Source organism: Salarias fasciatus, chromosome 4, assembly GCF_902148845.1.
Source record: "Salarias fasciatus chromosome 4, fSalaFa1.1, whole genome shotgun sequence".
In the NCBI taxonomy this organism is placed as follows: Eukaryota; Metazoa; Chordata; class Actinopteri; order Blenniiformes; family Blenniidae; genus Salarias; species Salarias fasciatus.
In genome coordinates, this window is record NC_043748.1 from 16,951,847 (window position 1) to 16,964,680 (window position 12,834).

At 40.6% G+C, this 12,834-nt stretch overlaps 1 protein-coding gene across 27 annotated transcripts in view; it reads right to left on the reverse strand.

Annotated features, from left to right (window-relative positions):
* Positions 1-12,834, reverse strand: part of cacna1aa (calcium channel, voltage-dependent, P/Q type, alpha 1A subunit, a) — a 68,842-nt gene that overhangs the window by 15,980 nt on the left and 40,028 nt on the right. For 11 of the 27 annotated variants that reach the window (XM_030089201.1, XM_030089200.1, XM_030089195.1 and 8 more), the window contains 15 exons: positions 10,817-10,825; positions 10,638-10,652; positions 8,978-9,077; positions 8,091-8,251; positions 7,805-7,945; positions 7,514-7,715; positions 7,259-7,423; positions 6,952-7,062; positions 5,714-5,797; positions 4,130-4,132; positions 2,522-2,638; positions 2,296-2,361; positions 1,993-2,090; positions 1,715-1,865; positions 1,349-1,476 (listed from right to left, as the gene is read on the reverse strand). In XM_030089201.1, the coding sequence (XP_029945061.1) occupies positions 1,349-1,476; positions 1,715-1,865; positions 1,993-2,090; positions 2,296-2,361; positions 2,522-2,638; positions 4,130-4,132; positions 5,714-5,797; positions 6,952-7,062; positions 7,259-7,423; positions 7,514-7,715; positions 7,805-7,945; positions 8,091-8,251; positions 8,978-9,077; positions 10,638-10,652; positions 10,817-10,825 (1,551 nt within the window). The remainder of the gene's footprint in view (positions 1-1,348; positions 1,477-1,714; positions 1,866-1,992; positions 2,091-2,295; positions 2,362-2,521; positions 2,639-4,129; positions 4,133-5,713; positions 5,798-6,951; positions 7,063-7,258; positions 7,424-7,513; positions 7,716-7,804; positions 7,946-8,090; positions 8,252-8,977; positions 9,078-10,637; positions 10,653-10,816; positions 10,826-12,834) is intronic. The other 16 variants (XM_030089210.1, XM_030089209.1, XM_030089207.1 and 13 more) reach the window with 4 other exon arrangements.

Genomic DNA, 12,834 nt, shown 5'->3' on the forward strand with positions numbered 1-12,834 from the left:
ACAAGATTGACAAGAACACAGTATCTGAAAACACTTTACAATGTTTAAAAACTGACTTTTGAGACACTTGAATGCATCTGTGCAAACTCTACACAGACACACACACACACACACACACACACACACACACACACACACACACACACACACACACACACACTGAAAATAAACAGATCATTTATGGGTAGTTTCTAACAGTGGTCCTGCCTCACACATTTTCGCTGTCCTTCTCTTCGATTTGGTTCTTCTTTTTTGCCTCCTTCTCAGCTTGACACCACTTTTCGTAAGCTTCTCAAAGCGGCTCCTAACTAGGATGTGTGCACAATATAATTTAAGAACTACCAACAGACTTGAAGCGCATGTGCTTGGTAAATGGCTATTTGCTCAATAATTACTTGTGGTGTAAACTGCTCCTCCTCCTTAAATACATGTTCACTGTCAGCCATGCATCTGCATTTCCTGCCGTCTGTTGATTGTGCAGCAGTCAGTAAATCAGTAGTTGAGAAATTGCACGTTAGTTTCAAGGGGGAAAAAAAAAAGCAATGTTTTCACAACTATGGATGGTGCACCAATGAATGAAAGTAATTATTCAGATGCAATCCTTAAAATGGATTTATCAGCCAAATGACAAACCAAGAATGATTGCTATTATTAACAACAGTTCTTGCTCTATCCCTTGTTAATCTATTTTTGCAAACTCTAAAATTACTCTTTAATTCCTCCTTTTTTTTTTTTTTTTTTTCATTTGACTTTTGGAGCAGCCTACAGGACGGCATGAGGGGCAACACACACGCACTGGAATACAGATACCATGAAACTTAGCATGTCTACAGCAGACATTCAGGCTACAGGGAAGTATTTCTTTGGAGTGTAGACTTTCCCACATTAAGTTTTTAGCAGTATACCGATTCCAGATATAAAGGAGAGGGGATTGGAAAAGGGTGAAGGGCATCTCAGGAGGGTTTACGAAAAGGAGGGAGAAGGGATGGGGCTGTACGGCGTGAGAGAGATAACCAGATTCCTGATGAGGTTATGCTCAGATCCGTCACAGCCCTCTTGCAGCTGCTTTCACAGAACATTAGTTTCAAAAAGCTAAAGTTTGTGCTTTTTTTATTGGCTCGGGTCTTTCACTGTGTGGGAAAATATATATTAAACACATAAAATCAACCATCTAACTGAAATGAGTCTGATGAAAATTCCATGTTTGTAGGCATATGTGGACTCAATATTTACAATAAATCAATTGTGATATCTACAAATGCTTCAGTGTTTTTTAGTGTTTAAGTGAAATTTCCAGATGTTTAACCTATGTGTCCTCGCACCTGAGTGCGTGCATCTCATCACTCACCAGGCAGCAGGATCATATTCGGCCCAAATCCTGACATACTCATCCAGATGGTGAGGTCCCAGTATGGACGAGTCTCTTGTCAGGTACTCAAAGTTGTCCATGATAACAGCAACAAATAGATTCAGCATCTGCTCATACACAACACACACACACACACACACACACACACACACACACATAAACAAAAGGTTAAATTCCTATAAAGAACAATCGCATCTGAAATCTGATCCGAATATTGATAATTTAAGCAAAAAAAGGAAATATTTCCGGAAGCAGATACCAGTAACTCTCTTTAAATATATCTCTTAGTTGAATATAAGTCAGCTGAACATGGATCTCGTGTGGATGAGGGTGTTTGAGTCTCACCAAGAACGAACAGAAGAAGATGAAGGAGACAAAGTAGAGGTAGGCAACCTGGCTGCCACACTCCGGCTCTGTATTCCCTGACAGGGGGTCGCACTCTTTACCCCCCAGGCACGCCAGCATGATCTCGTGCCACGCCTCTCCCGTAGCGCTCCTGCAGACATTGGGAGGATGAGGAAGATGGAAGTTTTGAGGGAAGTTAAAAAAACAAAGAGGGTGTAATGTGACTTCAAGCATTTTGAGGGAACTGACTTCAGATTACAATACACAGACACACACACCTAAAGAGAAGCATCAGGGCTTGTATGAAGGTCCTGAAGTTGTTGTGCTGGTTGATGGCGCTCTCTGAATCTTCTTCGATCAAAATATTCCCAAACAGCTGTTAGGTGAAGAGGACACGTTAGGCACGAGACCCCGTCACCGTTTCCACGATCTCACTGTTCCTCCCCTCACACGCCAAATCCCCCAAAAAGCGACGATCTGCCTCATTTTCATGCTTTGTCGCATCCTCCTCATCATAATTATACTACAAAAATATTTAATGAATCCCAAAAGCACCGTAGCATTTTTCGGCTCTCACCCACCTGCATCCCAATGATGGCATAGATGAAAAACAGCATGGCGATGAGGAGGCAGACATAAGGCAGAGCCTGAGGGCAGACACAATAATCACTTTGTATTAAGCTGGCGCAGACTTTAAAGATTGCATTCTGCATGATATTAAAAGAAAAAAAAAACAGCTTCTCACTCTCTACATATATAAACGCATATGATTTTTGATTGTGTTATGCTGTATAGTTTGATGTAAACCTTAAAGGATTGAACGAAGGTCCAGAGCAGGATGCGGATGGTTTCTCCCTGCCTGAGCAGCTTGATGAGACGAGCTGCTCTGAACAGCCTCAGGAAACTCAGGTTGATGAAATTATTCTAGAAGCACAGTCAAAACGTAGCCAGAGAGAAAGGCGCGATGAGGAGGTTGGAGGTAGGAGAGAGAAGGGAAAAGGGAGGAGGGGGGAGAGCGAAGCAGAGGAAGAATCGGGGGTGGGAGTAAAAGGAAGAAGTCGTTAGTGGTACAGCTAGTGCGAATGATGTTTTCTCAGATCACAAAAATATAAAGAAATGAGAGGAAAAATCAGTCAAACCCAAAAAGTTATGGAAATTCAAACTCAATACAAAATGAAACAATGAGGAGCCAAACAAGTCAAAGCAAACCGAACTCAAATCAGCAAGGCTCCGACAAGCTTTTCATACCCAGTAATAAAGACAAACCCAAACAATACAACACAGGGGGAAGGTAATCATCCAGATCTAGCTACTTTCATCCAATTGGGAATCATATTAGTAGTTGTGGTAGGATTGGTGAGTAGTAAGAGTGCAGGGACATCAGGACGCTTCCTTGGAAAGACAACCAAATGCACTAATTCTCTCAAGGCAAAATATGCACGTTTTGGAAAGAAGCAAGCTCACAGCATGCAGATGTGAACCGAGTCGAAAGCAAAGCCGGAAATACAATGGCAACACATGCATCATACGAAACATACTTGACATACTGCTAAGATGTCACAGTCAAAGAAGTATAGACTCAAAGAACAACAACAAATCATTATATGTCTACTAAACTTATTTAGGCTTCAGTAGGTAAAACCTGAGTCTGAATATGTGGTTTGCAAGCTATATTTTACAGAGCTGAGAAACCACTGTTATCAAAAGTGATTATTTTGGACTATTTTCCAGTTTTATTCAGCAAAATAAAAAGAACAAATACACAAAATCTGATTCAAAATCATATCTAAAGTTATTTAACCAATTACCAAAGTAAGACACAGAAGACTGCAGTTTGAGACTGGAAGTGCTCAAAAAGGGACTGGCAGCAGCACATGCAGGTTATTTACAACGTGACACATATTCCAGAGCTGCTCTGTCTGCGAGAGTCTGGTGGAAAGAAAAAAGGCTCGTGCCAAAGACATGCAACGGGCTGCATGCATCACTTGCTCTCTCTGCCTTGGGCAAAGCTTCACTCTGTCATTCTCCCAGTCACTGTCATGTCTGTGAGTGTGTCTGTGTGTGCGCGTGTGTGTGTGTGTGTGTGTGCAGATACTCTATGCATGTACTCTGAGTGCACAATGGATAGATGTAGCAATCAATTCCAGCTCAATCCTTTGAAACTGAACACTCATTTCAAGAGAAGGATATATGCATATATATGCATCAGTTACATATACATACGCTGTATGTTTACATGTATATGTATCAAGTGACTGGCAGAGAGGCAACAGCTAAAAACGTATGGCTCATCGAGAGCTGTGGATGGGGGGGGGGAGAGAATCAAGCAGATCATGCACATTTCAGAACCGTAACGCTAGCTGGGATGCAGTTAAAGCAGATGCAGTAAAATAAGATCTCCAAAAAATTACAAACCATCTACATGTGGATGTTGCAGACATATGGTTTATAGCAGCAAATTTTTGGATTTTTGGTTGATTCGAAGAACAACCAGACAGATTGGCCAAGCCAGTTGTCAATGGTGGACACAGAGGATTCATAGTGCATTTTGATTGGACCGGTATCACAGCAAGTAGTAGGTGTTGAGGTTGAGGGGGGAGGAGGAGCAGGAGGAGGGAGGGAGAGAGGGAAGGGGCGAAGTAGATTACAGTAGATCGCCGTAAAGTTTGTGGACGATTTAAAGAAAGCATGTAAAAAGATAAAAAACAAGAAAAGAAATCAATGGTCATTACAGACATAAATTAATACAGCAGCAAGTGTGTGTCAGCAGTTTGTACATCCATACAACAAAATATATAAAGAGTCAGTAGAACTGTTGTAGAAATATGTGGATTCTGGATTAACACATACAACAGCAACAAAGCAAAGACCTGTATTTCTAGGGATTTGACTGATGGGTAAAACAGAAAATTTTCACTTGTTCTATTGGCAGATTTTTTTTTTTTTTACTAATTTCAAAGTAAAAGTATCTTAATTTAGGAAAAAAATCTGCCAATAGAACAAGTGAAAATTTTCTTGATTTCAGGAGAATTTCTCTTAAATCAAGCCTTTCTATCTTGATGAAATATAATATTTAGGGGAATTTAACTTAAATCAAGTAAAATGAGACATTTTCACTCAAAAGAAGTTGAAAAACTTGCTCAGATTTGGTTTTTTTTTGCAGTGTATAAATTATGAATACGTTGTTCTGTATCCGAACACAGCCTTAGAATTATTTTAGTGTTTCATAATGACACCCCTTTGCAACACATTAAAACATGTATTCACACAAAAAGATCTGTACACATGTAAACGGTCGTATATTGCTTTAATGGGGAGTTATACTGTGTATTATATGAAGTATTCAGTTCATATCAAACCAATCTGAGGGAGAGTATAAAATAAATAAATGCAATTGATGAAAAACTGAATAATTTTGCTTTATTTAATTATGAAAGATCCTTGAAGCAGCTCATTTTGATATAGATAAATCACTCATAATAATAATAAAAAAAATGATGATATTAGTTTTTTTAATGCAGTACTTGTAATATATTTTTCTTTACAGTCGGTTATTTTATATACAAATGCCGACTTTCACCTGAGCTTCAATCTGGAAACACGATTGGCTAAGAGGCTGCTTGGAGAAAGCTGCCACGCTGCAGAGCATCAGTGTGTTTTCTGCCTCACTGTTAGCTGTTCAACGCTGGCTAGCTGGATCCCCGTTCCACCAACTGGGACAATTATATAAGACTTTCAAGAGATGCTCATGCATGACTGAGCAAAGCTAGACTCAACCAGGGCCTCTAACTCATGCTGCCTCCTTACTCCCCGTCTTGTCCGCGATATTTTTCTACTCAGCGTGGCAGATGTGAAAGTCCGCAGACACATGCTGAGGCTCACCCAACAAACAGTTCAGTCAAAGCGGATCAACTCCACAAACATGGCTAATTTGACATCAAATCATCATCGCTGCAGATCTGTCAAACATACACTCATGTTTCAAATATTACTACTTACCCCAAGCTCGGTAACCAGGATGTCGGTGATGCTGCCCAGAACTGTCACACAGTCAAAAATATTCCAGGCATCTTTGAAATAATTCTGTGATTGGGACAAGAGAGATATGAAGAAAGAGGAGAAGAAAGAGGATGCAAGACAGGGTAAAAGGACAAAGGAAGATAAAGTAAAAAAAAAAAAGAAAAAAGAAGGAAATTATGAGGTGACATGTTGGAAACATGACAGATTCAAAAGCAGGAGAGCATGGATGTGGCAGGGAAGCAGACAAAGAGGAGGGCAGGAAGTAATGGAAGGGATGGATATTGACAGGGAAATGAAGCAATACAAGGAGACGTGGCAAAGACAGGTCACAGCGAAGCAAGCCAAAGGATATTAAATGAGATTATGGTAATATCCAAATGAAAGGAGCATACAAGGGGAAAAAAAAAAACATGATTGAAGAAAAGAATCAGAAAATGAGAAAGAGAAAGAAAGAAGAGAAGGAGAGCAAGACAATAAAAAAGACATCAGTGTCCAACAGGAACAGGAAGAAATCCGATGAGACAAATGGGGCATCAGTGGTGATGCGCTGGATGAATCCCAGCAGACAAGAATCTCATGCAGTGTATTAATGCCAAGCACAACAGTACATGTCGTCCACTTCAAAGAAAACTTTTATTTTCTTTATCTATACCTATATCTTAACATTAACATCTATACATCAGCACAGGTGAAGTATGGATTTTTGCAAAATGATTTAAAATCCACGCGACTCAAAGATGCAGAGCGTGTTACAGAAGGGACAAAAAAAAAAAAAACTAATAAACAAGCCTGCTTTTTTTTTAAGCTTTCCTGTGTTTTGCCTGTAGCCAAACTGTGCATTAGAAAAGTGGAGAGACAGAGGGGGAGGAGGCTATTAAAATAAACCACCTTGACACACAGATATCACCAAGGGCTGAGGTTGTATTTGTGTTGTGCGCGCGTTTGGATGCATGAGGTTGTTCAAGAGCACAGTCTAAGATTCAAATCCTATCCTGCTTAATCACCACCCTCCGTGTAGGCTTTACCGCCTTTATGTCACTCATTCTCATCTTTCTAATTAGTGTATTACTGAGCCTCCTTCAGCACTGATTCATACACACACACACACACACTCCTCTGTTCCATCACTAACAGCACACTTGATTGTTGATCACCTTTTTATATGACTGGATTTCCATTTTTTTTCTTGAATATGTGAAACATAAAAAAAAACTCACCAGTGCTCCAAAGGCGATGATCTTGAGTACACACTCCATGGAGAAGAGTGAAGTAAACACTATGTTCAGGTTTGCTAAAACAGCTTCATAAGTATCAGAAGCTCCATCATACTAGAAACAAACACACGGACAGCGCACAAATTCGTAAGAACAGTTTATCCGATATGGGAGAATGATTTGGATATACAGTAGATAAATGTGCATTCACGTGAACACACAGAAAAGATGTCACCTAAAGCTGCTCTGATTTCCTTCTCATCACATGCATTACAGCCATGTGTTGGGTTGGAAGCTTGCAGCTTCTTACCTTCATCATCAGCACGACTGTGTTGAGCGCGATCATCGCCATGATCGTATACTCGAACGGTGGCGACACCACAAACTCCCACATTTTATACTGAAAGCTGAGCTTGTTCTGAGGCATGTGGCGTGTCAGAGGCTTGGCGTTAATGGCAAAGTCGATGCAGGCTCTCTGTCAGAAACAAAAAAGAGAAGTAATTATGTTATTGTCCAGCCTTTGAGTTTCTTTTGCCCATCTTCTCGTTTTTTTTTCCTTCCTCACCTCATTCTTTTCTAAACTGTAATCCTCCATCATCTTGTCTCCTTGTTCTTGGAAAGTGATGATAATCAGAGCTACGAAGATGTTGACAAAGAAGAAGGGGAAGACCACGAAGTACACCACGTAAAAGATGGACATTTCCATCCTGTATCCCGGGCTGGGGCCCTGATTCTCATAGGTCGCATCCACTGAATGTTTCAGCACTCTGAAGGGGCGGAGATGGAAATGCGGGAGAGTTACAGGTTGTCTAAAAGCCTCAGTGCTTCGCGGCCACACGTGTTGAGCTGTACTTACTGCGGCCACCCCTCTCCAGTGGACACAGTGAAGAGGGTGAGAAGGGCCCAAGCCACATCATCGTAGTGGAAATCGTACCTCTTCCACTCCCGCTTCTGCGCCTTCACTTCGTTATCTCGCTCATACTCTAAATATTCGCCTCTGGAATACACAATACAGCAGAAGACGAGTAGTCTTTGGACAAATTTCAAAACCATACGAGGCAATAACTGTGTGAGGGGAGAGCCAGCGAGCCGTTATGCAAGTGAGGGATTATTTTGGGCTGACAAGCAGAGGACATATTCACCTGCAATCGCGCTCAAATTCTTTGGATTCGTCAGTGCAGTAGAAAAAGCGTCCCTTGAAAAGCTGCACAGCCACCACAGCGAAGATGAACATGAAGAGCAAGTAGACAATGAGGATGTTGAGCACATTCTTCAGAGAGTTCACCACGCAGTCAAACACAGCCTGAGGGCAGAAAGAAAAAACAACAACAGCAGAGAAAAAGATGCTGGTTAACAAAAATGCAACAGGCTTAATGTCATTTTTTTATGTCTTGAATAGTGGTACTAAAACTAAAAAGTCAAGTATTATACGGTATAGCAATATTTTCACAGCTGTTGAGTCTCTGTGGAAATATTCAGGTCATTTTTAACATAGATAAATAGAAATTGATATGCATAAGTTTAATTTTCATCGACACTTCTAGACTGTTTCTGTCACCACTGACAGGATTTGGCATGCATGCTTCTCATAACCACAGCAACCACAAAAATAGAGCTTTGTGCCTATATTCTTATGCAGGGATATCAAACATGCAGTCTGCAGGCCAAAGCTGGTCCCTGAGAGGGTTCAATCATGACTGTGCAGAAAGTAAAAGTAGCATAAAACTGATGAACTGCACCAATCTGCCTATCTGAGCGATCTGTGAGAGATCACATTTTAGGATTGTATAATTTATATTTTGCTATCATAGGTGGCCCTGAAACCAAAATAAATGTGTTGCTCCTTTTCAAAATGGAAAAAAAAAAACATAAAACACAAGAACTACCTACAGTATTTAAAGTTGAAGTTATCTTGTAAGAATTGTCAGAAGCACTCACTCATTGCACAGTGATAAAATAAAAAAAGAAATCCAGTCATTCTCGCAGCAAAAGTTTGTGCTCAGGTGAGGGATTTCCTGTGGAAACGTACCTTGAGCTTGGGAAGTCGTTTGATAGTCTTCAGAGGTCGTAACACTCTCAGCACCCTCAGAGACTTGATCGTGCTGATGTCCTTTCCTTTACTGCTCCCCCTACACGTGTACGTGTTCATGTACACACGCACACACACACACACACACACAAGAATGCACACGCACCAAGGCAGGCGAACGCACACACACGCGCACACACACAAACACAAAGCATGAGTCAGCGGATTCAGAGGTTTGTGGCAGTCTTACTCGTCTCGATTCCAAAATGGCAGTGGGCAGCCATTTCTTGATGGCAATTGTGTCCGAGTTAACTCAAAAAGAGTAACTTCGTCTGGGTTATATACATAGCAACACATGCAGCATTGCTATTATATTACACTTTAGCCTCATATCTACACGTGAGGTTAGCATTGTAGCTACATGCTAGAGTTAGGTGGTAACTTACAACTACAGTACATGCTATGGGAGACAACTGATATCATTCCTATCTGAATGCTATCTTGTAGCTACACTTGTTTAATACTTCGCAAAGTATTTCAATGCGTTAGCTTTGGCTTGCACATGCCCAGCTTGTGAAATATAATCATGCTGCATTGAAACCTTGCTTTCCATGCTGCATTATCGCTTCTTTTAGCAGCAGCTTGAGTGATGGAGAACGTTATTCTCTATCGAGGCATTAGAGAGAGTTTAGTGGCGGTCTCAGCGAGACATAGATAACCCCTTACTGATTACCAGCAGCTGTCTAAAGGCAAAAAAAAAAAACAGTTGCTTTTCACTGTAAATACCCCCCAGAATCTTCCCATACTTCACCATAAGTCACAGTTTGATGCTGTTTCTGGGTGAAAGAGGCAAAAACTTGTGGTAATGGACGGTCAAACTCTCTCTTTAAATGACTCAACTAATTCAAATCTATCAACTCTAAGGTTCAACTGTTAGCTGGTATCACAGCATTGTTCAAACAGCATGGACTCTTGTCTTGTAGGGCTTCTAGTCAAGACAAAGACATTTTAGCAAGCATTTCCTCAAGAAATGCTGAGCTAAACCACTTTCTTTAAAGCACTTTGAAAATGTAACATTCTAAGAGAAACGCCAACACTGTTGTCAAATTAAAAAGGTTTCAAAATTGGGAAAGGAAAAAAAAAACTCAAAAGGACTATTCATCTAGTACTGAATCACAACATCTGTTTAAGTCTGAAAAATCATAGCTGCAACATAATGATGCTGACGAAAGATAGAAAGAAACAACAAAAAAAGAAAATCTCTAAACATATTGTATTATGTAACATCAGTTAAAAAAAAAAAAAAATAGCCAAGGTCTTGGCATCAAGGACATTGATATATTACTAATGTCTTGATTGAAAAAAAATAAAATAAATGAAAAAAGCAGGGTTAATATACTAAGTTCAAAGGTCATCGAAAGTGGTCCTGAGGGGAGACAACAGCTGTGTGTATGGCTGCCTGTGTCTTACAGCTGTTCGAACAGATGGCAGACTGCTGGTGGTTGTGTGCGTGTGTGCAACTTCGTGTGCAAGTCTGCACACACGTGTATGAGCGTATAGCGCTAGTGTATGCGTGTCTTAGTTTCTTCATAACTGTTTTTTTTTTTTTTTTTTTTTTTGTCCCCCACGCCTGAGTGCAGATGGCGGGACATATTTTCACCTGTCTGAGTCAGAGCTGTTCCATTGTGAACAATGAAAAAAAAAAAGGGGGGGGGAAGAACAGACAAGTACAAATTTCAGCTGTGATGAGGAATGGATGGGAAGGAAAGAGATGTGTGTTCAGAAGAACATGGTAGTGCAGAAGGAGAAAATGAGCAGGAAAAAGAGAGAGAACTTTACCCGCCGCCGCTGTTGGTGGTCCAAACGGAGAGATGAGTTAAGGGGGTGAGAGACAGCAAGACAAAGGCAGAGAGGAGACAAAAAGACAAAGGGTGGGAGAAGGAATAGAATGGGACACAGAGAAAGGAGGGATTTTGAAGGTAAACATCCATATGAGAGACAGAGAGAGAGAGAAAAAGAGAACACAAGGCCTGCTTTTTGTTAGATCGAACCCTCCCACCCAGAGACTACGCCAAACAAATCACACATACACATGCAGTTAAAGACACACACGTACAGTTAAGACAACAAATGTGGGAAAAAGATCAGCCGACTGGGGATGAGTCAACAGGCCAGAGGTTGAATTTATTTACCCGTTAAATACCGTATGTTTCAGTGATGCTCTCCGATTGTGTAAACTATCACTTCCTTAAAACACACTGATGGGCTGCGAGTTGAAACCCCTTGATTAATAATTAAATGCTTGCATCACTTCTGATGAGGACTGCCAGAAAGATCAATACGCTCGTGTATTAACTCATTTTACACACACACAACGTCTGGAGAACAAACACCAACCCGGCGAGAAGTGCATTAACTGGATGTAAAAGCATCGCTTTAAGCTTAACCAACCTCCATCCATCATCATCTCCGTTTCGGACGCCTGTCCGGAGATGAATCCGAGTCTGACTGCAGAAATATGCAGGACAGTGGCAAACGTGGTCGAAGCCGCAGCAGCCCTCAGACCAGACTAATTGGATTAAAGGAGCGATAAACATCTCCAATGAGACTGCCGCTCATTTCTGGAGTGCTGGATGATTTCCACCGATTGAATTAAGGCCCTATCTGGATCAGTGGAAGTCTGTTCTGATTGGTTTGGATTCCCCAAATCAGCCATTAGTATTGTTAACCCCTTAAATCTGACCGAAATAAACAAAATTAAAACATCATATGGAAGCTTTTCACTATTTGCACCTACCACCTGATTTTCCCGTTCTCTATCCATGCATCCACCCTGGTTATTACCCAGCATTCCCACAGAGAGTTCTTACACAGAGAATTATGCATGTATATTTTGGTTCCACCACACAAACAGCTTAGAGGATATCAAGACAATGACAGGTGTAGACAGATTTATACATTTACACACACATGGACAGATTCAACTGATATAAGGGAAAGCGTCTTGGTGAAAGAGACAAAGAAATGATGACCCAGAAAGAAACACTGGGGTAAAAGCACCTCCTACAAATGGAGCGCCATCACTAGAACCCTGGAGCACCTGCTTTTGCTTTATCATTTATTCATTCATTTGAGTATCACATGTGTGGATTTGTTCTTGCACATCTTAATTTCATGCAATGTCTTATATTCAATATATGAGTTGCAGTCTCACGTCAGGTCATGAGGGAACTGAGCAAACTTGTCAACAGAAGTGATTGAGAAGCACTTGGATGGGTGTGTCCCACGAATAAGTGACAGTTTTCAGTGGGAATATTAAAGACTTCCACAAAAGACACTAAATGCATGGATTAACACTGGTTGAACTAATTTTCGAAAACGCCAATAACTATCAATCATTTATAGATTACAAAGAGTTATGAGTACTGCTGGACATATTAAGAGTAACTGTGATCATTTGTGGGGTCTTACCTCTCCAAAACCTATTGTCAGAGACCATCATGTGAAATAAATGCACAGTGTGGACTTTTCTGAAGCCTGTTAGATGGGGAGGAAAGGAGTAAAGGAGACTTTGGTTGCTTCCGTGAATGATGGAAAAGGCGACAAGATGGAAAAAAGCAAGAGTGAGAGAAAAGAGAACTCTGTATTTTTGTTTTTTTAGCTAGAGCTGCTGAACACAGAAGTATATAAGGAGAGGAGAGAAAGAAGCATCAGGATTAAAGGCAAGAGAACACGAGGTTGGGGATAAACCTAAATAGTGAACGACAATTTAATTCAAGCATAGAACTCAAAATTCCATACAGGTCCATTGTGTACAATATACTCATATCCTTAATAATATACATTACTTGTGAGTT